Source organism: Leptidea sinapis, chromosome 13 (assembly GCF_905404315.1).
Source record: "Leptidea sinapis chromosome 13, ilLepSina1.1, whole genome shotgun sequence".
Classification (NCBI taxonomy): domain Eukaryota; kingdom Metazoa; phylum Arthropoda; class Insecta; order Lepidoptera; family Pieridae; genus Leptidea; species Leptidea sinapis.
Genome location: NC_066277.1, coordinates 14,445,488 through 14,471,787, shown reverse-complemented (window position 1 = coordinate 14,471,787; position 26,300 = coordinate 14,445,488). Strand labels below are relative to the sequence as shown.

The window sequence follows — 26,300 nt, the reverse complement described above, 5'->3', positions numbered from 1 at the left end:
TAATGTATACATTCCAAATCACATGCCCTGTACTATTTATTAATTTCTTCTTATCAATTAGCTAACTCTGTTTATCATTTAGATCTTTGTGCATGTAAGATCATTCCTTATTGTATTCGGAGAAGGTCGTTGTTGGCTGCACTGCAGTTTATACTTTTGCAACTCATTCATCGTTTTTACTTGTGTGTATTAGCTTTGTCAAATTGTTCCAAATTTCCAATGTTGTTTGTTTATTTTTTACTAGCTGACCCGGCAAACGTTGTTTTGCCATATAAAGTATAATTCACGCGATAGTTTTATAAATAATAGCCTATGTGTTATTACTTTACCTGGTGTCTAAGCTATATTATTGTAAAGTTTCATCAACATTCTTTCAGTAGTTTTTGCGTTAAAGAAGTTCAAACATACATCCAGACATAAATTATTAATAGTCCAGCAGTTGTCAACCGAATGATGGGGTTAGATATTATTATTTAGTGGAGGACGCGTTGAACTATATGGCGTTCGGGCAGGATGTGCATGTTGACTAACAAAACTTAGCGGAAGTAACACTTAAATTCAAAAAAAAATATCTGCAAATAAAAAATTTGGACACATCGAAATAAATATACAATCATAGAAAAGTTGCTCTTTTATTAGTTTATAATAGAACTCCCAACACAGCCTTAAATCTATATTACTGCTGCGCCTCTGCGTCTTACAAACAGCGTTTGTATAACATCCACTGTCAAACCCTTAGTTTCTGGTAGGAAGAAGATACAGAAGACTACAGTGGCGAAGCAGACAGCAGAGAAGAGATAGAAGACTGGCCCGAGACCAACGGCAGCTACGAGGGGATTGAAGATGAAGAGTATTATGAAGTTGCAAATCCAGGCCCACTCTACGGATATCACGGATACGATGCTTTTGACCTGAAAATAACAATATTATTCCACACAAAATACAAAATTAATAATAGCCTTATAAAGATAGCTAGGTATCTTAGATCATTAATACGTCTAGATATATAACAGATATGAAAACATTGAAAAAAAAAAGAGATTACAAGGAACCTCTATTTTGAGCAATGCACGTACACTAACTTTTATATGACATACAAATTACGAGTGTAAAACGTAGCTTGTCACGCACACTAAAGTATTAAACCTGACCTGTTTTTATCGGTTTAGGGATTCTCTCTTGCTGATAGACAACCGACGTAACTAGACGTATAAATTATCTAAGATTCAAATGATTAAGCTAGGAATAAATAAGAAAAAAATAAAGGAATTAGGAGAACAAAGAAATGAACGGGTAACCTGAGGAATCACAGGTCCGTTGCTGGCATTTAAGATAGATGAACTTCCAACTTTCTCAATTACCAAGAAACTATAACTCACCTCAGGTAAAAATACTTCTGCGACGAGAACGAAAGGCACCATAGCAGGCCCGACAGAATAAGCGATGCAGTAGGTGTAGAGAAATATAGCTGATATCCAGTGCGGCCCCCAATGGAACTGAATCTGCGAGCCTAGTACTAGACAAGCCACGCCGGACACCGCGGACGAGTAGATCAATAAAGGCTGGAAATATATAAAGGCAAAGTAGGAACTAGTTATTTTTTTTATTATTTGTTAAATTTTTTTCATCATCATTAGCCGGAAGACGTCCACTGCTGGACAAAGGACTCCCCCAAAGATTTCCACACCGATCGGTCCTGTGCTTGACCAGATCGTCGGTCCATCTTATAGGGGCCTACCAACACTGCCTCTTCCGGTACGTGGTCGCTATTCAAGGACTTTACTGCGCCAACGGCCATATATTTTTTTTATTGAGTGTAAATTCTGTTTTATTCAATACAACACGTGTTTCGCCTCTACACGAGGTATCCTTAGGAGATGTTGACTCCGCAATTACTTGTTGTTAATAGATTTTCAAATTTGGGCAGAATTTGGATAGAAACTAGTTGTTCAATCCGACTTTGTTCAGGCTGAACATCAGAGTTTAAAATAAAGGCTGAAATCTATTTTGCTTTCTTAAATTAGATGCAGCCCTTGTTTCTCACTCAGATAATATCATATTCATGTGCAAAAATGCTATGGAGCAGATTTTATCTAGAACTTTTTAAGAGTCCTCGATTCGAATATCATGCGATCGTTTGCATGAAATTCGAAGTCTGCCTGAGTCTTGTATTACTGCCCATTTAGAAGAACATAAATTTACTAATGTTCTGCCGTGCAGTGTCTTGAAGCAATTTTAGGTACATAATAAGGAGGTTTACAATTCTAGTGTATTTTTTTCCTCTGATCATCCTCAGTGAAGAACCGCTTCAATTTCTTGAATTTATGATATTTTTTTATTCGACGCCCGTTCCAGAGTTCGAGAGTTAACAGCTCCTAAGGGTGCTTAGTGTCGAATTGGTTCCAGCAGTTTTATGTTTTACCGATCAAGCCGATCGTTCGATTGGTTTATGGGAGCAGTGAAATGAGTGAGATGTCACAATAATATAAATTGACATAGTCCATCCTCTAGGCCAGCTATTGAGACTTGTCAGCGTTGATTTGACAAGACACAGAGGCGTCGCTGCTAGAATAAGATTAGAATTTTTATGACAATAAGGGAAGAGACGAAGAGGACGTTCAGCTGATGGTAATTGATACGGCCTGCTAATGGGCATGCAGTGCCACTAAGGATTCTTGAAAATCCCTAAAATTCTGAGCGGCACTAAAATACGCTCGTCACCTTAAGACGTAAGATGTTAAGTCTTATTCGCCCAGTAATTCCACTAGCTACGGCACCCTTCAGACCGAAACACAATAATGCTTACATTATTGTGTCACGGCAGAAAAAGGCGCCGTTGAGCGCAGGCGACTATAAGCGATATAAATACATAATACTATATGACACTAGCCGGTCCAACCCGTTTCGCTGGGCGAATTTTAAATGAAAATAAATTAAACAATATAAAATAAGTAGCCATAAACCATCTAGGATAAATTTCGCATCGAATGGTGGTGAATTCATATCAGAGATTTAGGTGTGAAAGAGCCTCAAACAAAGACCATTTTCATTATATATATATATTATATAGATAGAAAAAGATAATAGAAGTCTCGATAACGTATATGTTGTGGTTATTCTAAAAACGATTTACATTCTCATTGTATAATCTCTACGTCATTTAATTTATATGTGCTTTGTGTATTATTGCTTAGATTTAATATTTTATGAAGACGTTGACCCATTTCATTATCTCAATGCGATAAGTGAGAGATTCTGGGTTAAAACATATTTTACAGAGACAATTGACAGTACTATGTCAACTGTCAATTTGACAAGTTGTATTAATTTTACTGTCTTTATTTCACGGTTTATCGACCCTTAGTCAACTATCATACCCTAGATTAAGGATTGGTCTCCACTGCGCTCCAACTAGATACCGCAACTAAGAACAAGAGCTTTTTTATAACGGCAACTATTAGATGCTAGTGTGCGTGGCACATTCAATGGCATCTTTAAATTTTTGTAACATACGCTCCGTGCTATTTTACAATGAAATTAATACAATACAAAATACTTACTGGTGATATATGATCCTAGTGTCTTTATCTCTTTAACAAAGTTTAACAGAACATGTGGCACGTCAACGTCACACATTGTTTGAGACTGGCTCGAGTACGCCTACTTGGACGTAGTATTTATTTGCCACACTTTGCGACAATGCCTGCGGTATCTAATTGGGGCGCAGCGGAGACCAAACCTTAATCTAAGTATCACACAAATAATAGTCCATCTAATAATGCAACTATAATCGATAAAATCATGAAAATATTATGTTTATTAATAAAAACACCAGCAAATCGATAGTACAATTTAGCTTCCGCTTATCAGCTATTACATAATGAAGAAATTTATTCTTAAGCTTTTCATCATCATCATCATATCTGCCGGAAGTTTTCCGCTGTTGGACAAAAGCCTCCCCCAAAGATCGCCATGACGATAGGCCTTCATTTTGACCACATCGTCGGTCCATCTTGTGGGGGACGTACCAACACTACGTCTTCCGGTACGTGGTCGCCATTCGAGGACTTTACTGCCCCAACGGCCATCTGTCCGTCGGGGTGCGTACCCTGCCCACTGCCACTTCTGGGATATTTCGATGACTATGGTTCTCCTACGGATCTCCTCATTTCTGATTCGATCTCGCAAGGAAACTCCGAGAATAACCCTCTCCATTGCCCTCTGAGCGACTATGAGCTTCCTCATAAGGCCCATAGTTAGCGACCACGTCTGCGTACGGTAAATCATCACTGGCAACACACATTGGTTTCTTACGCTTTTATTTTATATGAACTCACCCGCCTTCCAGCTTTCTCCATGAGATAAGAAGCCATCAAGCCAGAGACAATGACGATGATAGCGAACAAAACACTCGATAGTGTAGTTGAGATATTCGGCACAGCTTCCTCGAACAGTGGCTCCGCATATACCTGAACGACCACTAAGCCTTGGAATATCGATGCCGTGTACAACACTAGACATAGCATCAGGGCTCTTCTTGTTGAACGTGATTTTTCTGGAAAAAAAAGGATCACTCAGCAGAGCATGGGCGCTCACTTTATGGTTATCTGCTATGTTATTTATTTACGTTTACTTTTTTTGACTAACTCGTGTAAGTCGTTGAGTATTTGACGTTCGGAGTATTTTTGTTGCATTACTTATATATTATAACTGATATGATTTGTAAAAAGATGAAGCTGTAAATTTTGATTTAAAAGAGTGGTAATGAGTTTCCTGCCACTTCTTCTCGTTAAAGCTCAACCCTTTCCGAAGTGGCGGTAGATATAAAAAGAAATGCAAACTTCTGACATTCATAAGTGTCATTTCCTTGATTCAATCCTTAAGGCTGTCGCTGATGAATGAATTTCGTTTTTCAATAGCTAGCAAACGGTTCCACTATTGTAACCAGGCTTATTGTATATATTGTAGAAAATGAAAGGAGAGTGTACTTAGAATATATATTATATCAGATTGAGTTATTTAAAAAAGAAAGTTTTTATATGGTACTTACTGATGAATTGCCAGAATGAGAGCTTTTCCGTTGTCATTGATGGTTTTAGCTTTTCCTCCTCGCTTATTGCATCTAAAACATTAACTAAATGTAAAATTAACATCGTTTGGCATCGTGTAGATTGGTTTATGTTTGGCATCAATAATACGATTGTATGGCGTCGAAAGAGCGCCATCTAGTGATAGTATAGGAAAACATCATAACGCTCTTTCAACGCCAGATAAATCGTAGTTAACTTTTACGCGATTGTATATGTAAAAGAACTCACACTTGGCACTCTGTGCATTGTACTTCTTCCACTGCATTTGCCACCAGTATTCCGAAGAGCTGTTCAACCTGATTCTTGCCAACGATTTCCATCATATGTTTTTTAAGGTTAAAGAAAATTGCAATCGAAAAATCTAATTTTTTACTTAAAAATATTTTGTGTTTTAAATCATAGAGATAGACTTCCAGGAGTCAGAACTTTTTATTGGAATCATTTTTAAAATTCATACAACATTAATCACGTTTGAGTTATTACCGAATAACTAAATGCAATATTTTTTCATCTTAATTTACTAAGGTAATTTATACGTCTAGATAGAGCCTCTTGATGCTAGACAAGCGATGAAAACAGGCCAGGTTTATTACTTTATTGCGCGCAGATTATACGTATGTCTCTTTGTATGAGGTGCGTGCAATTGCTCAAAATAGAGCTTAACCTCAATTTTTTGTCCTGTGGGAGGCTCCTTTGCACAGGATGCCGGCTATTTTATGGTTACCTTGTGGTGGGCGCCTATTTCTGCCGTGAAACAGTTATATGTGAGCATTATTGTGTTTTCGTCTTAAATTACTGAGCCATGAGAATTTGTAATGCCGCTCAGAATTTTTGTATTTTTCATGTATCCTGAGCGGCACTGCATTGTAACGGGCAGTTCGCATCAATTACCATCAGCTGAACGACCTGCTCGCCTGGTCCCTTATTGTTATAAAAAAAAATCTAAAAAGCACATTCGCCTTGTTTAATGAATTACGATTGATGTTATGTGTCGTTTAGTTATAATAATATGACTTTACTGGTACTTTAGATACATTTTTCTAGATGATATTCAGAATCGTAAGAGCCATCGCTTATATTTTTAGGAGCTTTATTATAAATTAACACGTCTGTAAACTTGTTTCTTTAAGCCTATCACAATAAATTACATCACGGTGAGCTTGCCACAATATGTCAGTGATAAAGCCTTCAAAACATTCGGTTTACTTGAAAATCAACGTCGATTTTTGACGACGTCCAAATAAATATTTTTATTACTTTCGGAAATGTACTAATCCTTACTCGCGATTGGAGTAATCTATATATAAAAAAATTAATTGCTGTTCATTAGTCTCGCTAAAACTCGAGAACGGACCGATCTGGCTAATTTTGATCTTGAATTATTTGTGGAAGTCTAGGGAAGGTTTAAAAGGTGAATAAATATGAAAATGGAATGAAATAAAAACAATAATTTTGTTTTTCGTTTCATGTGTCCCCCGTCATTCAAAAATCAAATTGAAAGAATAGCTTAAAATAAATAGCTAACTAGAATATTTATATCTGCCTTACTTTCTCAGGAGGTAAAAAACAAATTTTAGCTACCTACCATTAATATGGCAGTACAAAGTTTGCTGGGTCAACTAGTATTTAATAATAATTAACTATCGTTTTGTATAATATATAATATTTATATACGGATTATAATATTTATTAATATACGGAAGTAATAGTCAATTGAAACAATTTTTACCTGAATATTAATTTAATATCAAAATTTTAGATATTTCTTATTTGTTTTTTAAAAAGTTATTGATGTCATTTTACTGATTAGGGAACGTACCTACTCTATTCAGTTTAAAGTTTTTGATATCTGTTATAGTTACGGAATAGTCACCTGGGCATACTTAACTATTACACCCTGCATATAAAGAGTTAGTAGCCCTTAGATAAAGGATTGGTCTCCGTTGCGCTCCAACTAGATACTGCCGGCGTAGTCGCGAAGTGAAGCAACTAATACTACGCCCAAGTGGGCGTACTCGAGCCTGTCTCGAACAATGTGTGACGTTGACGTGCCACATGTTCTGTTAAACTTTGCTAATAATTGAAACTAAAATGCCGGGTTGCGTAGTAAAACTTTGTAAAAATAATACTATAAGAAATAAGAAAGACACTGGGATCACATTTCATCAATATAAAATAACACGAAGCACTCAATGACATATTTCAAATTTTGTTATGTTACAATGACATATTTCAAATTTTGTTATGTTACAATGACATATTTCAAATTTTGCTATGTCACAAAATTTGAAGAGTGTCAAGATGCCACGCACACAAGCAACAAATAGTTGCCGTAATAAGAATGCTATTGTTCTTAGGTATTACGGTATCTAGTTGGCATAGCTGAGACCAATCCTTAATCTAAGAATTCACCATATTAACTGCTATATTATTTACGTTTCAATGACTACAATGTACAATCTTTATCAGTCAAGTTCACTAAGCCTCAGACTTATTAACAATGTTTGCGGTGAATAAGTACTAGATTATAATCACGTAAGTTATATTACAGCTAATTATAACTAGTAATGTACTCGCAAATGATAATAGTTTACTTAAGAATGGGCCGCAATAAACTGTAATAAAATTTTTGATGATGTGAGTGAAATTTTAAGATGCGCTCGCATCACTGTAACACAAAAGTAACAGGTTGAAGTTGGTTCCTAAAATTTTCTGACGTTTGCGTCATTCGTTATTTTTTTTTTGTTTCTCCGTCCATTATTTGGACAGGCAAAGGGTTCAAGCCGTAATAGTACGGCTGTATGGGGCCCGTATTCATTATTTAATAATTAATACTGTCAAAGCCATCTTTGCAATCAATAAAAATTGTTCTTTCTAAAACGTGGAATAGCACGAGGAATAAATCACTTATTTTTTTTATTTTATTTATTAAGATAATTACACTAACAACACATCATTATAAAATTAAAATTTTAGCAAGTACACAAGGGATTGTACAATATGACATGTCTTTACAGGTGTAAACAACATTTACAATAGTGCGAAAAGAGTAACAAAGTTGAACAATTAAAATTAAAGAAATGAAGAGTTAAACAAAAATGATGATATTAAATGACTTAAATACCTACATTACTACTTTAAAAAAAGAGATTTACTTTCACTTCATCACTTTAGTGATTTTTGCTGCGTTAGGCCAAAGAAGTATAACTTCTTGCGTGCATACATAAGCACACACACCTTTTGATGAACATGACCAATGAACATTTCTATATAATGACAGACAATCAATCTGGTCTCAAGGCATCAACGTCCTTTATTTGTTTCCTTTATTTATTTACTTATGTTTAGCAGTTTATTATTATTATTACCTTCTGTCATCTCAAAATCAGGGTTCAGCGCTCTCCTGATTGTATTCAGTTCTTGTGTTACTAACTTCGAGCTCACTTTCACACCTCGGAAATACGCTATGGATTCCGCTGCCTCCTGCCGTTTAAATAAATGTATTATAAAATGTTTTTTTTTTATTTCAACCAAAATTTATGGGTGATGAGCCGGTCCGAGGTTCGAGTGTCCTAAAACACCTCGCGACCATTGCGTAGTATTTACGACCTCCACGGCCCACGTGGATGCCCATGTCACTGGAAAAGCTTACGAGCTACCAGCATAGGGGAGGGTTTGAGCCAGTAGGGGGTGTTCGCGTATGTTATATATAGAAAAAAAAACATGAAATAGTAGTATTTGTGGACGACACTTCACTGATTTTCAATGTGAAAAGAAACCAAGTTATGTATCACGAAGTGACCGTCATCGTGTATTTAGCGCTAATAACCGATTCTTAAATAGCAAGAAAACGAAATATATAAAATTTAGCGTACCAAATGTCAAAAATGTAGATGCAGGTGTTTTGTTAAGCGGAGAGGTGATAAAACCGGTGGAATCTGCAATATTTCTTGGCATTACTCTGGATTTCAAATTTTTAAGGGGCCCCCGGTTAAAAAGATTAGACAATTAACTGACATAGATACGGCGTGACTAGTTTACTTTAGGAAAATTTATTGAAGTAGGCGTTACTTTGCGGAAATCCATAATTATCCAAATGATTTGAGATTTCCTTAGTGTTAATTCCGCCAATATTTGTCTTTAAAAAATTTGACACGTATTTCGCCTCTACGTGGTGACTCGCCAAAATCTGGCTATTTGAGTCTCGTGCCGTCATTTGGATAGTTTACTTCAGTTATTCCCATAGTATTTTGTCCTATGGTATATTGCTATGGGGCAACGCTGCCGATATTAATACAATATTTGTGCTGCAGAAGAGGGCTATTAGCGCAATGGGTCGTTTAGGACTGGGTTATAAATATATAACCTAGGGCCTAAAGAATAATTGAGAGCAAATTTTAAAGAAATGAACATCTTCACAGTTGCTTCTCAATATATTCTTGATAATAGAATGTATGTTCATAGGCACATAAGTGAATTTGCTAGAGACTGTCATTACTATAATGTTATCACCAGGAACAGACTTAAACTTTTAATGCCTACTACTCGGCTAAGACGAGTTAGTAAGTCTCTTCGTTTGTGGGTCTTTTGTACCAAGTATTACCTTTATTCAAAATTATTCTTAAAAACGTTTGTGTGGTAAAGGTTACCATAACATATTTAAATGACTGTTGTAATGATACCACAGATCGGGAATGGAGCGATCGCCCTCAGGCTATTAAATAATAAGTTTAAATTTCTTATTTAATTGGCTAATAACAATTTTACTTTGAAACAAGCTCGATGAGTTTGTTGCGCCCATTCTTCTCAGGTCTGAAGTATTCGTTTTGGAATGGATGGTAGTTTTTAACTTTCAATAAGTGATGTCACATCCTATTTTGAATAAAAATATTAGAACTTGAATTTGAATTGACACCCGAGCCCAACGAATGGATCCTGCTTCAGGATCTTTATTTGTAATATGTATTTTCCTCCTCTCAAAAAAGGACGATGTGAAATATGCCCCCAATTCTCTATCCCGACGGGTGTTATTGCCAAGCCAACCGACCCATGGCTGCACCGTTTGCTTCTATTGCAAATGAAATTTGTATAAATAATCCCAGTAGTAGTAGTAGAAATTTGATTGGACCCCGGTTATTTGAATACCATCATCACCATGCATTAGTCTTAGTAGAACTGAAGCTTCAGGCTAAGGCGCCCTTCAAACAGAAACATAAATTCAAATTCAGATGTTTTCATTCAAAATAGGATTCAAAATCACTTATTGAACGTCAAAAACTACCACCCAAATCGAAATAAACTGCCTCGGACCTGAAAGGACGGGCGAAGAAATTCATCGGGCTTTTTTTTATAAAAAATGGATTATAACGGAATAACGTGCATACTTCTTCTTACTGGCATATTAAGAGTGGTGGTCACTGGTAGTAGTGAACTTCCTCGCAAAAAACATTCCATATCATACCTCCAATTGCTTTATGGACCAGTTGACATAAGGAAGAACGAACAAACGAGCGTACGGGTCACCTGGTTTTAAATGATCAACGCCGCCTACATTCTCTTGTTACACCAGAGGAATTACAGGAGCGTTGTCGGCCTTTTAGAAAGGTATTCGATAATGAATTCTTACCTTTTCAAGTCCTTTCTTCATCAAAAACGTGGGGGATTCCTTCATCAAACCCATTAGAAACAAGCCTATGACAGCAAGGCTAAGTGACACATAGTTCATTTTCGCGTACTCCAAACAGCCCCCAAAAACATACGACAAAAGCATACCAAGTCCATAGAATATTATAGGGACTGGCGTCATCATTCCTCTAACGGTTTCCTGGCAGAATTCGCAGATGAACATAGGTACTATCATGAAGATGCACCCACCAAGACCAGATATAAATAATGCTGCTAAGATCAATTCCACTTTATAGCAACAGCATATCATTGCCCAGGCAATCTGTTGAAAAACAGTCTATTAATCTTAGATTAGGGATTGGTCTCCGCTGCGCTCCAACTAGAGACCGCACTACCTAAAAACAATAGGTTTTTTATGACAGCAACTATTAGATGCTTGTGTGCGTGGCAGCTTTCAAATTTTGTAAAATACGCTTCATGTTATTTAATATTGAAATTAATAAAATACAAAATAATTACTGATGATATGTGATCCCAGTGTCTTTCTTATTTCTCTTAGTATTATTTTTACAAAGTTTTTTTACGCAACCCGGCATTTTATTTCAATTATTAGCAAAGTTTAACAAAACATGTGGCATGTCAATGTCACACATTGTTCGAGACTGGTTCGAATACGCTCACATGGGCGTAGTATTAGTTGCCGCACTTTGCGACTACGCCTGCGGTATCTAGTTGGAGCGCAGCGGAGACTAATCCTCAATCTAAGCTTTTAATCGCTTTATTTTATGGATTGTTTTATTACTTTTAACTTGAACAACAAAGTAGAATAAGTTTCATACAAAGTTGGGTCGAGTAACAAAATTTTCGGTTATTGAAAATGAAGCGCTAGTAGTCTTGTTGTATCAGGCCTTCTAAGATTTTTATACAATCACGGCGAATCAAATAACTTCTACAAATATTATTTTAAATTCCAAGTTCTTAAATCAAGCATATCTAAATAATTAATACAAATTTAAAGTTAAAAGAATAATATCGAAAGTCAAAAATCTTAAAACAAATACAGTTAATGTCGATAACATTAATAAAATCTTGTATATTATAAGTACGCCATAATTGATAATGAAACATCTTTAATTTTCAGTTGGTTAGAGCAACGGCACGGATCGCCGGAGGTCGTAGGCTCGAGTCCCGCATCGTTCATAAAATTTTGTTTTACAAATTTTATTTGTGTATTAATCCTAGAAGTGATGGTTATACCTTTAAAAAAAACATAACATATTGTTTAGATTTACAAGAGCGACATCTCAAGTCAATTTCCTAATATGCAAATATTGGCGTTGAGCAGGTTATCAACTGTAAAGTAGATCCTGTAGATGAAGCCACAACCTGAGAGTTGAACAAAGCAAACAAGATCTTTAATTTTGTTATCTTTTGTTGTACGACGATTTTATCTCTGCGGATACTTGAAAACCGTCCCCAAGAAATATTTACTAACTTAGCTTTGCCAAAGTATAAACAAATTTTTGGATTTATATTTTTTACTTATTAGTAATGTCGTAAGCCTAAACTTTTATATTATTCTAATGATATTTTCCAAAATTAAAAAAAAAATCTTTTTAGGTAGCAAGAAGCAAGTTGAAAAAATAAAGTATACAGCAGAATTTTATAACGTCGGTAAATTGTATTATTTTGACAAACAGCTTTGCTATTGATGCTGAAATAAGTCTATATTATCAGAGGGAGGCTCCTTTGCACAGGATGCCGGCTAGATCATGGGTACAACAACGGCGCCTAGTTCTGCCGTGAAGCAGTAATGTGTAAGCATTATTGTGTTTCGGTCTGAAGTTCGGTCGGCAAATGAGACTTATGCCTCAAGAAGATGAGTTCAATTGTAGTGCCACTTATAATTTTTGGGTTTTTCAATAATCCTCAGCAGCACTGCATTGTAATGGGCAGGGCGTGTCAATGACCATCAGCTGAACGTCATGCTCGTCTCGTCAATAATTGTCATAAAAACAGGCTTCAAGCCTGTTTTTCGGTAGGTATTATTAGGAATAAGGATTCCAATATATTGAACTATCTGTCGTAAGTTCAATACACTTAAAAACAATATTGGCATTTAAGCTACGTGCAACAACTTCTTACTGCAAATATTGAATTTGGTTATCGCTATTTTAATAGTTAAAGTTAATCTTGCTCTACACTTTGTTCCTAATACGGGCTAAATATTTTTATATGAAAATAAGGGACGCGACGAGCAGGACGTTCAGCTGATGGAAATTTATACGCCCTGCCCATTACAATTCAGTGCCGCTCAGGATTCTTGAAAGACCCAAAAATTCTTGGCGGCACTACAATTGCGCTCGTCACCTTGAGACATAAAATGTTAAGTCTCATTTGACCAGTAATTTCACTAGCTACGGTCACAACTTTCTGTCACAGTAACAATAGCCCAAATGATTGCGAAACTGATGTGGAAATTGGCAGGGCACATATGTAGTTCGACAGACAGATGGCCGTTTGGGCAATAATGTCCTCGAATGGCGACCACGGATACCGGAAGGCGTAGTGTTGGTAGGCCCCCCACAAGATGGACCGACGATCTGGTCAAGATCGCTGGAATAGGTTGGATGAGGGCAGCGCAGGATCGATCGTCATTGCGATCTTTTTTTTTTGGGGTGAGGCCTTTGTCCAGCAGTGGACGTCTTCCGGCTGAAATGATGAATAACAGTAATAGAGAAAGTAATTAGTAGAATTTCAGATACTTCCGTGTTTAGTAAAAAATGCATACTTAAATGGTTTCTGTTAAGGAGCCAGTACTCAGTGTAAAACTAAAACAAAATTAAAATATAAAGTACTTACAACTTGCGGCAAAGAGAAGAGTACACAGGAATACTTCCTGCCAAGGACATCAACTAAGAAACCAGCGCATGGCACACTGACCAGAGCCGCTATAGATGACAGACTGCCGAATAGTGCCAGTTCTGTCTCTGTCATGGGTCTATCCAGGGTCGTATTCGTTGAAGAAAACAGGCGAAGAGTTGACGAAGGCCAAGAGTATACTATACCCATGCTCAGGCCCAGGTACCCGACTGAAACATGGTTCGAATCTTAGATTAAGGATTGGTCTCTGCTGCGCTCCAACTACAGGAGTAGTATCTAGTTGGAGTGCGGCAACTATGACTATGCCCAAGAGGCGTACTCGAGCCAGTCTTGAACAATGTGTGACGTTGACGTGCCACATGTTCTGTTAAACTTTGCTGATAATTGAAATAAAATGCCGGCTTACGTAGTAAAAATTTGTAAAATTAATAATACTACAAGAAACAATAAAGAGACTGAGATCACATAACATCAGGAGTTATTTTGTATTTTATTAATTTCAATGTAAGATAACATGAAGCGTATGTTACGAAATTTGCAAGTTGCCATTGGGGGTCAAGATGCCACGCACACAAGCATCTAATAGTTGCCGCAATAAAGAAGCTATTGTTCTTAGATAGTGCGGTATCTACTTGTTGCGCAGCGGAGACCAATCCTTAATCTAAGGTTAGAATATATTGTTTGTGATAGGGTCTCATAATTCGATGAACGCCGGCTGCACGCACGACAAAGTGACACGTTGGGACAAGCGAGAGCGCGGAACAAGCGAGAGCGCGGAACAAGGGAGAGCGCGGAACAAGCGAGAGCGCGGAACAAGCGAGAGCGCGGAACAAGCGAGAGCGCGGAACAAGCGAGAGCGCGGAACAAGCAATAGAGGGGAACAATCGACCTAAGTGTGTGTTGCGACGCATCTTGTTTTTGATTATTAAAAAAGGAGCATCGGTCGGCCATTTAAGGAAGGTGTACGCGCTTTTTTTAAGGTACCCATGTCGTATCGCATCTCACAAGGAAGCTCATTTCACAGCTTTGTATTACATGAAAGAAAGCTCCTTGAAAACCGCACTTTGCAACGCCAAGGGATCTAGCCGTTTACAGAGCACTGGGTCCTCAACAATTTGTGCTGCTGTGCGTTGCACGCGGTCAATATTGCTGTGCTCTATTTATGACGCCCAGCTTCTTCGAAGCCAAAGTGGCTTTTTCCTCCAGATGACCGCAGATTTGGCAATCGCTTTAAGGGAAGTATTGTCGAAGAGCGGTGATGCAACAAATGGGTTTTTCTTTAGTGGTAAACACGCAAACTTGAGTCATCTTGGGGTAAATTGGACAAGACCCAATTCAACTCATTCCCCGACCATCTCAAGAGAGGACTCTATATTAGACACAAGTTTCATCTGTTTGTTGGAGGTGTCTAACATATCATTGGTATGCAGTGTAGGAGATAGCATACAGCCATAGAAATGTCTATGCTATTAAACATTCAGGAGTTCCCTTGTTAGGAGCCAACTTTCAGCCAAGTAGCTATGTCATACTAACTAAAGATATTCGGCTTCCATACGTGGATCCCAATTCTAGACGGTGGTACCACTTATGGTAAATACACACGGGATATTAAGCGCCCTAACCGACGTATGGTATGCCTATTTGTCTTTTAACCGCCCTAAGTTCAAGGCACCTAAATGCTTAGTGCTAGCTAGTCAACATCACACACAGTCTTTGTATTTGTTCACAAGCTTCGAATAAACGTACAAAATATAAATTCAAACACAGACGGCCCCTCCCGGATGAGGGGCAATTATTCTATCTTTGCATCTTCGATACTGAGAGATACCGCTCAGAACCGCATCAGAACAGAACCATTTAAAAGTTCAATACTTTAGGACAAGGTATCTAAGTCAGCTTGGTAGATTTGAACCACACATAGAAACTAAAAAACGAACAAATAAATTAACAAGTTAAAAAAAACGGTCCACTACCAATTGCTTAAGAATTTTAGAGTAACACATACTTACCGATCGCGGTAAATCCAGCTTGGCGGATAGCAGACATTCTAGCAGTTAAACTAACTACGAATAACTAACTGATTAAAGATGGTTTGTCGACAACATCTCATCTCGTGCTATCATTACCAAACATTATATCATGAGATTAATTGATAAAATTCATTCCGGGTTTAGACTGTAAAACAGTATAATCATAATCACTGGCAATTTTTCTATTATAACTTCAACAAAGCTTAACAACGAATAAGTACAATATACTATTACTTTGGGTATCTCTTTTATTCTCTCTTGAATAGACTTGAATTACCCAACACTTAATTAAAAGGAATTTTGTTATAATGCATCCGCAAGCGGTTTTATAAAAAAAAATACCATGTGAATTGCTTAAACTTTTGTTGATAGTACAAAAATACGGTTGCGTCCACTGGTGGTATTATTAGGCTAATCAGAGACCCGGCCATAGCCATTTCATCACCGTCTCTTAAAAAATGGCCTCGGACCGAAAACAGGAGTGCTGTCAGGCTTGTGTCGATGCGGCGGTTGGTATCTAGGCTAAAAAGAAATTAGCAATATAATTACGCCTCCGTGCGTTCAAAAAATTAAAGCTGAGGTGAAGGTATCATATTTTAATACAAAATCTAAAAGCAATAAAATTGGACTCAAAATCAACAGTTATTATACTATATAGGAATTTCTGTCACCAAAAAAAGACGATTGATTTAAACAATATTTGATGGACCTTCATACAAGTGTAGGTTGTAGGTTTATTGTTTGTAAAACAACTTTTGTGCCAGTTACATGAGACCGCATAAAAAGAGGGCCACCCTTTTTAGAGATTATTACAAAATACATTAAAATCAAATGAAATGTTTGATATTAATAAGTTCTATAATTTAAGAAATTCCATTTCACTAATGCAATAGTTTTTAGCGAGTGGGCAACAGTTGAATTACACAAAATCAGGCTAAATTTTATGACTTATATGCGGAGCGTCAATATAACTGTAGTGATGAGTTCAAATGATATGTTCAATTGTTTTCTAAAAATTTAAAAATACATTGTATTATAGCTAAATCAAGTTATATACGAGACAAAATAATCAATAGTTCTAACGTAATAAAAATGAATTGCAAAATAATAAATGAAAAAGCTGGTACCCTTCCGACCCATAAAATATCTGAGTTAAATTTAAACATTAATAACAAATCTGTAACGTCGAATTTCAACGTTGCAACCATTTTCGAAACATTCTTTACAGATAGATATATCTGTACCTACGAATTCGTTGAAATCATCACCAAACTCCGCTCTTTAACGTTTGAAAGAAAATATTCTTGAATGTGATAAAACTTTTAAATTTGATCATGTTTCTAGTTCTTATGTTATAAAAGCTTTTAAATCTATTAAAAATTAGGCATAATAAAATCTTTAGGGCATATCAGTTAAACTTGTCAAGTCTTTGGTTGATATTTTTGGACCAGATTTAGCTGTAGCAGTGACACTACTAACTTAGTTAATATTAAATCAATTTATTATACTCCAAACAGTTTGGTTTTACCCAGGGTCTTTCAACTACCGATGCTGGTGCATAATATTTTTGAAGCCTGGGAAGAGACTCGTAATGCGATTGGCTTCTTTTGTGATTTATCCAAGGCTTTCGATTGCGTTAAACACGAAACATTAGTCGGAAAACTTCACCACTATGGTATTAGAAGTATAGCATCGGACTTAATGAAAACATATTTAAATTGTAAACTGGTGGATGTCAATTGAAAGCGGTCCTCTGGATTAATTGTTAAAAATGGGGGTTCCACAGTGCTCGATTTTAGGACCTTTTCTATTCCTTAGTTATATAAATGATTTCCCTTATATTATCACAAAGGCTAATTCATTATGCTCGCTTTAATGTCACTGCTTGGAGCAGCGAAATGGGTGGGGTTGTTCCCCTGCCTTAAATATGGTCTAGGGATGGCTGACACATACGTCAGGCTGGTGAACAGGCGCTACTTGTGGTGGCAGGATGATCCTGTAACCAGAAACTCTGCTTTATGTTTTACTTGAATAACGCATTGACTATTTGACGTTTGAGTATTTATTTGCATCACTTTACTGGAATTCTTCCAATCTCGTCACTCGTCATGGCTGTCCAAGAAAACTTTGCCATTTTGCCAAAAATCACTGCTCACAAGAGAACTTACTCGCAGGGACAGACTCACTGGCCTACGACGTAAACAATTGAGTAGGAGAGCCAGTAATGATGCCACAGCCTACCTAACATTACCGTCCAACTACCTCGCTATTACCATTATCTTCCTTTTCTTAGAATCGTCTCTATTCGTCAAGGCTGGCAACTCTCCACCTCCTCCTTCACTTGCAAAACATCTTGAAAAGCTCGTCGCTATAAGCGATTTGTGCCATATCAGCGCTCGACTCAACCGCTTTCATCCATCTAAGAGTGACGTTTACACTAAGATCCCCAGCTAAGTGATCTTTTTTATGGAAATATATAGCCCAGGTGATTGCAAAACTGAAGTGGCGGTGGGTAGGGTGATGGACAGAATATGGCCGCTGGGGCAGTAAAGTCCTCGAATGGCGACCACGTATCGGAAAACGCAGTGCAGGCTACCCTCCCCTCCTCTGGTGAAGATCACTGAAATAGTTTGAATGAGTGTAGCGGAGGACCGATCGTCGTGGACGTCTTCCAGCTGAAATGATGAATGATGTTTTTGGGAATTAGGTACATGATTTTCGTGCAGGCTAATAAATCTATATCTCATGCCGTTCAATTATTCAAAAAAAGAGACCTGACAAAAGCCTTTTTTCCTTAAAAATTGACATCTGACAGTCGACAGATAGTTGACAGCAGGTGTAGTCCGTACTGTAGACTGTAGAGGACTGTAATGTTGCGTCTTGCGATTTGCATAAATTTTTAATTTTTCTAATAAAAATAATTCTTGAAACTTTAAGAGTTTCTCAAATAATGATTTGAAATGAATAAAAACGAGCAATGCGCCCCTAAGGGTATTTTATGAGTGCTTTAACAGTGTAACACAGTCGTAACTGTTTTGAAACTGCCTTTCAATCGATTTATTAAAGAAACGTTACTTGTCTTCTAATTATAAATTGATAGAGATAAGATATGAAATAACAACAACGTAAGTTGTGTATATGTTTGATAGCATTAGCCTATTTATATATATTTTCATTGTTACCTTAAAATTATTGTGTTTTGTACCAACCATAAAATATTGATTGTCTGAACCATCATAGATAAATTTATTTAATAATAATCACGTTTATTACCAGTAGAACTAATTAAATATACAGTCAAAATATTTTTACAGCATACAAGTGTCACAATTAAGTTATTTTTTTTAATGTATTCACTACTTAATTTTTCAGTTATTTGCTGTCAATTTTATTTTTAAATATCCATATGTTACATACTTAAATAAATAATTTTAATAGGTGATCATGTCATTGGAACGCGAAAATATGGGAATGATGCCTCCAGTAGCAACATCTAGTTCAGTTGATCCTCGTACTCAACTGTTACAAGAGATGAGGGATCAAAACTTTGATATGATTAGGTTCTCATCATACAGAACAGCATGCAAATTGAGATTTGTACAGAAGAAATGTAACTGTAAGTGTAACTAGGTTTTTAAATAAATATTTATTTAGTACTAGCTGACCTGACAGATGTTGTTCTGTATATAATAAATAAAATAATGTTTTTATATGAATTTGTCAATAATATATCATGACATCAAAAATTACTTCGTAAAATATGCACCCTGCTGTCGTAATGAAATTGTTTCACAGCAGAACTGTCAAAGTGTGCGTCAATAAATTCTCTCATGGAAATTATGTATGGACACATCAAAAGAAAAACAATCATCATTTTCCTATTTATTCACCTTTTAAACCTTCTCTGGACTTCCACAAATAATTCAAGACCAAAATTAGCCAAATCGGTCCAGCCGTTCTTGAGTTTTAGCGAGGCTAACGAACAGCAATTCATTTTTACATTTATTTAGTATATTTAATGTGAATGATGACAACTACCAGATGAGTGATTCATAATTAGCATATTACATACTAAAATACAATATATGAAGTCCATGGTGAACTACAACTGATAAACTTATTTTTATAAAATTTTGCACACTGTATGCAGTTTGATCCCAATTGAGAGATGTGACAGTTTTTATGTAGATTTATGATCCTTACTTAATATATTTTAATTTCATAATTTATTTCTATATGAATGATTCTATTATATAAATTTTTGATGCACAGTTTGTCAGTTCTGCTGTGACATTATTTTATTACATGAATAGAGAAAATTAAATAATAATTATTTTGAAGATACTTCTAAAAATTCGTAATTAACAAAAAATAATTATAATTTTGAATTTATTTAAGTGAACTGCACCAGTCAACAGCTAAAATAATATATTATACATTAATTTATATAATATCCAGATGACTGAGTCTTGCTTGGATTTTTAAGAACATACAAAACTTGAACAAATAAAAAACTAATAGGACATCTGGATTTGAACCGGGGTCTTCTGCTTCCCAGATTACTCAATGTCCCATCTGAGCTATTATAGTCTTGTATATAGTGGCGAAATTTACATTTGTATTCTAATGTTTCTAATTTGGGGCTTTGAAGTGGGTGGATGTAGCTTGAAGTTCCCTAAGTTCCCATTTGTTGCTCAGTTTATAACAAGTTTGTTTTTAAATTTCAGTACATGCTATAGACATTTGGAATGTAATAGAGGCATTTCGGGAAAATGCCCTCAACACCTTGGAGCCAAATGCCTGCGTCAATGTCACCAGACTTGAAACACTGGTTTCCTCTCTGTATCACAACTTGAACAAGAGATTACCACCGGCAAACCAGGTTTCAGTTGAATCATGTTCGGCGCTGCTGTTAAATTGGCTTCTATCAGCTTACAGTACTGGGTAAGTGACACACACAGGTGACAAACATATAATTTGTAAGTTGATATCTGAAGCTAATAACCTATACATATATATACTATAGCCAAATCATGTTGTATAAAAGCAATGCCGAAATAAGGAACACTCCACAAATTGTACCACAATAAGCTTCGATTGCTACATCTATACATTGCCACATTTACTCCAATTGCTTAAAATATTCTTGGTCAATAAGCAGCCACTTTAAAACATTTATTCAGTTCATATTTGTTTCGGCAGTGGCAGTTGACACATGACTGATGAGAATAGTGTCCATATATTGTTTTTAAGCAGACATTTGCAGTTCCACTATCAGACTGCGAACAATGTGTCCGTATATGTGAGCTGAGTATTTCCCTTTTGCCTATTGTTTCATCGCATAGCCTAATTATTCATTTTATTTTTGTAATGTTTTGTATGGCAATATGAATTTATTTATTATCTGAAGCTTATTTTTCTTGAATGGAATAGTATTACGGAGGGCTTGTGGTTCACCATTTATTTAGTGATCACCTAGAAGAACAAGTAACCACATACATAAATAGACAATGAGCCCCACTGTTTCTTTTAAACTTCGTTATCATATTAACATTGACACAATCGCAATTCAAATTTTCACAATACAGTACAGTCCAGGCGAGTGGATTGGGATGGTGATTGATTAAATATATTATTATGTAATGGGCACTATTTCTGAAGCCCTTGTGGCTATAACCAAATACCCTGTATTTCACTATCCCTTACTAATATTCAATTTTACACCCTTTGCAGCCAAGCCTTATTACTTTGTTGGCAACTCCCCATATCTGATTGCCGCATGAATTTATGAATGAGGACAAGAGAGAAAACGGGTCACCTGATGGTATGTAATCACCTCAGTGCATACTCTCTTGTAACACCAGAGGAATAACAAGAGTGTCACAAACATAAACTTGTTAAGCCTACTACTCGGTTGTGTCGAGTTAGTAAGTCTTTTGTTGGGCGATGTATATGCTTCTATAATATGATCCCAGAAAATGTACAAAACAAATGTGTTACGAAATTTAAAAGAATTGTTAAAAAACGTTTGTGTGGGAAAGGTTATTATAGCATAAACGATTTTCTTAATGACACCACGGACTTGGAATAAAGCGAACACCCTCAGGCTCTTTAATTATAAATGTTTATTGTACGATATCACATTGTAATCCATATTTTATTTTTAAAAAAAATGCCCGCTGAGTTTCTTGCGCCCATTCTTCTCAGGTCCGAGGCAGTCTCTTTTGAATGGGTGGTGGTAGGTTTTGACGTTGAATAAGTGATTTTAAATCCTATTTTGAATAAAAATATTTGAATTTGAAAAAGTTCCCGACCTTATATGGCGTTGAAAATTACTATTATTATAAATTATTATTATTAAATTTATATTAATTTACTTATGAATTAGAACAGCAAAAACACATTGGTATGTGGTGGACAAAGACCCAACCGGGGGTTGGTGGTGAGAGACAACAGTTCAACTATTTGTGTGTCGTAGCTAATTAAATTACTGGGCTAGTGAGACTTAACATCGTCCTATCTAACTTGACTTATCACCATCTTCTCGTCACTATTTCTCATAAAAGAAAAAGTTTATTCAATATTATTGCAACTTTCCACATTCATTTTTAAGAAAGCTACATGATTATGGTAGTGGTCTCAATATCAAAATTTCTTTCAAAATGTTGTTTTAAAAAATAATCTGTTTGTTATTGATACACTCATGCTACAATATATTAGTGAAATTTTAGATTGATTCAACATCTCAAAGAAGAATATGTATTTAATATTAGTGTAAATTAATTAGTCTTTTCTATTCTTCAAACTGTGGCTTCTGTGGAAGGTATACCACAAGTGTGCCAATGGCACATTAAGGTAGACCACCCAGCTTAGGGTATTTGTTTTATTTTCTAATGTCCCATAAACAAATATTCATGCTGTTAGACTATAAAGAACATACACAAATATAATTACTTAAATTAGGAAATATAAGTACTTAGTGATATTTAAACTTAATCTTGTTTATTTCAATATATTTACACAAAATATTTACAAAAGGAGTGAAAACTAGGGAAAGGAGACATTTAAATGAAGTTGGGCGGGGAAATTCAGGATGCATAAAATTGTACAAAGAAGGTTGCATTAAAGGGCAATTTAATAATAAAATTCATTATTATGTTTTCTTTTGTCATATGAAGCATATATAGTCGATAGTCGATCGACCCCTAGGATTTCCTGTGTCACACCACCTATTTCCTCAGGATATAGAAAATGTGTTGTCTCTGGCGGATTTCCACTTTACTATTGTTAGAAAATTATTTCAACTACCTGTATGGTGTTCTTGTACGCGATTAGGGAACCTAGAGTATTATAAGCAATGCACAACACATATTTTATAAAAGAAAATAATAAATAAAGCGTTTGTGTACTTATGTATGCACACAAGTTTTTCTTCATGCATGCTTCTTTCTTCTTTGGCCTAACGAAGCAAAAATGATTAAAATGATTTATTCCTCATGCTATTCTACGTTTTTTAGAAAGAACAATTGTATAAAAGTCTTGCAAATATGGCTTTGACAATTATTTATTAAATAATGAATACGGCTGTATGGGCTTGAACCCTTTGCCTGTCCTAATAATGGACGAATAAATTTAGCCTCTCTCTCTCATTCTCATATCGTATCGACTTATAAGTATTTTTAGTGGTGTTTTTCTCGAAACGTTGAGTGTGTTTCCCAAGAAGAACTTGTCTCGAAGGACGGTCCTTTACGGACGTCAACGCATGTATAAAAAAATAAAATAAGCCTTTATTTTTGTACTACAGCATTAATTAACATCTTTCTCTAGTTAGAACTATATATATGACTTTTAATTAATTTAATAGGTTATTATACTAGTTTACTGTAATTTTATTAAAATTTAAAAGTAGTAGTCGCTTCTGTAGCGTAGGCCTCTCCTAAATCTTTCCAAACATCTCTTTCCCGTGCCGTCCGCATCCAATGGGATCCACATCGTCGTCGTTTAAGATGTCCTCCATCTCTTACGTGGTCTCCCTTTTTTCCTCTCGTGGTACCCACTCTGTTAAGCGCTTCGTCCATCTATTATTTTCCATCCTACAAATATGTCCTGCCCAATGCCATTTAAGGAGCCTTATTCTGTTCTGTGCATCTACTATTTTTGTTTTTCTTCTTATGTTTTCATTACTAATTTTATCTAGCCTTAGACCCAAGAATACTCCTTACCATTTTTCGCTGACATTCAGAAATTTTCTTTCCGTCTTCTTGCCTTATTGACCACGTCTGGCAACCATATGTAACACACGGTAGTACTGTTACTTCATACAGTTTCTATTTAATATTTATTTTTATTTTATTATTTTTCATTATTTCTTCTAACCCCCAATACTTTCTCCAGTATAAAGTTATCCCTCGGTGTGTTTTCTTCTCTGTATTATTTTAAAATGACGCTAGTTGTCCTAAGTAAACGTATTCTTTAACATATTCTATTTATTTATTTATTTATTAGGAAGCCAACGTGCATACAACTACCTTAATCTACAGATACATTTAAACATTCTTTTATAATGTTGTATACTCCACTTACAGGCTAACTCGACATGCTTAATAGTATTATATACATCCTTTGTTAAACTAAAACTTTTGAAAACAATTTTTGATAAAAATTTTACAAATTAAAGCCACAAGCAAAAGGCTGATAAAACAATAAAATAACTATGTTCTTACTTAATAACCAAGAAAAAACTAAAGAATAAAACAATAACTACGAACAATGACTAACCATCTTGCAGTACTTTCATAATTTTTTTGATTTCTTTTTTGAAACATGTGGCAGAGTGCTGAAAAATATCTATACCAGCTCTTTTAACCAAGTTGTTGTAGGTGACAACTATTCTATACAAAGGGGCGGATCTGCCTAGGTTCGATCTAGTTAATCTAGGCCTGAACGTTAGTTTTTTGAGAACATGTGACCTAGCATTACGCTTTGGTACCGCCAATTGAACCCTACTCAACAGATTTGGGCAATCGACTCCTCCATCTATAACATTTTTTAGGAAAGAGAGATCAATTAAGTCCCTGCGATCAGACAGTGACGACGCTTTATAAAATTTTAAAAGATCAGTGTAGGTGTTAACCTTTTTATGTATTTTATCCTTGTATGCTAGGTGCCGTAAGAACTTCTTCTGGACTCTCTCTACCCTATTTTTATGAATTTGATAATATGGGTTCCATGCAATAGAACAGTATTCAAGTCTGCTTCGAACAAGCGAATTAAAAAGTGCTAGTTTAGTAGAAGACTTTCTAAATGCCTTTGTATTCCTGATGATGAATCCCAACAATTTTAGTGAATTTTTAACTATATGGTCAATATGAGGTATAAAGCTTAATTTATAATCTACGATCACGCCAAGATCTTTTATTTGATTTACTTTTTCTAAAATGTTGTTTTTGATACTATAATCGAACTCAACATTTTTAATTTTTCTGCTGAAGGTTATGCTTTTGCATTTCAAGTGATTTAATTTTAAATTATTGAGATCGCACCAATCAGAAAGTCTATCCAAGTCATATGAATCGAATCACATATGTCATTAATCTTACTGTATATCTTTAGGTCATCAGCATATATTTGGAACTGACAGTACTTGAAACATTCAATAATATCGTTTATGAATATTCCAAATAACAAGGGCCCAAGATTGGAGCCCTGTGGTACTCCTGACGTCGCAACAAATGTGTGGGACTGATATCCTCCTAAAACCACATTCATTTTGCGATTCGTTAAGTACGACTCAAACCAGCTAAGTAGAATCCTGCAGATACCGTATCTCCGGAGTTTCTCTAACAAAATATAGTGATCAACTACATCAAACGCCTTTGATAGGTCCGCGTAAACACAATCTACTTGAGCTGTATTATCCAGAGCCATTGTTACGTCATCCACAAAGAAGGCTAAATTAGACATAGTTGATCTTTTTTTAATGAACCCGTGCTGGTTTTCTGACATCACTGGTTTCATGTACCATGACAAATAGCGGACAAATTAATTTTTCAAAAACTTTAGAAAATATTGATAAAATACATGTTGGTCTGTACTTTGCTATGTCTTTTCGATCCCCACTTTTGAATACGGGAACTACCCTGGCTCTTTTCCAAATACTTGGGAATTCACCGTCACACAAAGATTTGTTAAATATTAGCAATAACGGTTCTGCTAGGAAAACAGAACAACGTTTAGCAAATATGGGTGGTATATCGTCTGGTCCGGGCCCTTTATTAACATCAAGGCCTTTTAATAGTTTTATAACATCCATTTTAGTTATGTTGATACTGTCTAATTGTGAGTTATGTATGGAATTTGTATTAATAGATGGTTCTGTTTTTAATATTTTGTCTGACATTATGTACATATTTGAAAAGTGATTTGCGAATTGATTGCAAATATCCAAGCCATCAGTGAATGAGTAACCATTAAAAGACATAAGAGCAGGATAGTCACATTTATTATTACGCTTTTGTTTTAAGTAAGAATGAAAAAATTTAGGATTTAATTTAATATTATGTTCTACCCTTTCTAAATAGTTTTTATAATCTAAATTAATAATTTTTTCACATATTTCTCGTAATAACATAAATTCAATTTCATCCATAGGATTACAATATTTTAAGTACAG

General features: G+C 35.5%; 2 protein-coding genes across 3 annotated transcripts in view; one reads left to right on the top strand and one right to left on the bottom strand.

The window, feature by feature from the left end:
• Positions 1–616: 616 nt before the first annotated feature.
• LOC126967648 (facilitated trehalose transporter Tret1-like) lies at positions 617–15,725 on the bottom strand. Its single transcript, XM_050812219.1, has 8 exons — positions 15,608–15,725; positions 13,578–13,807; positions 10,717–11,037; positions 8,459–8,573; positions 5,051–5,122; positions 4,338–4,555; positions 1,380–1,562; positions 617–911 (listed from the first exon to the last, which is right to left on the bottom strand). The coding sequence occupies exons 1-8, from the start codon at positions 15,642–15,644 to the stop codon at positions 672–674; spliced, it is 1,416 nt and encodes a 471-aa protein (XP_050668176.1). The 5' UTR covers positions 15,645–15,725; the 3' UTR covers positions 617–671.
• Positions 15,726–18,489: 2,764 nt separating this feature from the next.
• LOC126967628 (dystrobrevin beta) overlaps positions 18,490–26,300 on the top strand; it is a 42,848-nt gene continuing 35,037 nt past the window's right edge. For both annotated transcript variants that reach the window (XM_050812190.1, XM_050812189.1), the window contains exons 1-3: positions 18,490–18,753; positions 19,067–19,244; positions 20,356–20,572. In XM_050812190.1, the coding sequence (XP_050668147.1) occupies positions 19,073–19,244; positions 20,356–20,572 (389 nt within the window). In that variant the 5' untranslated portion in view covers positions 18,490–18,753; positions 19,067–19,072. The remainder of the gene's footprint in view (positions 18,754–19,066; positions 19,245–20,355; positions 20,573–26,300) is intronic.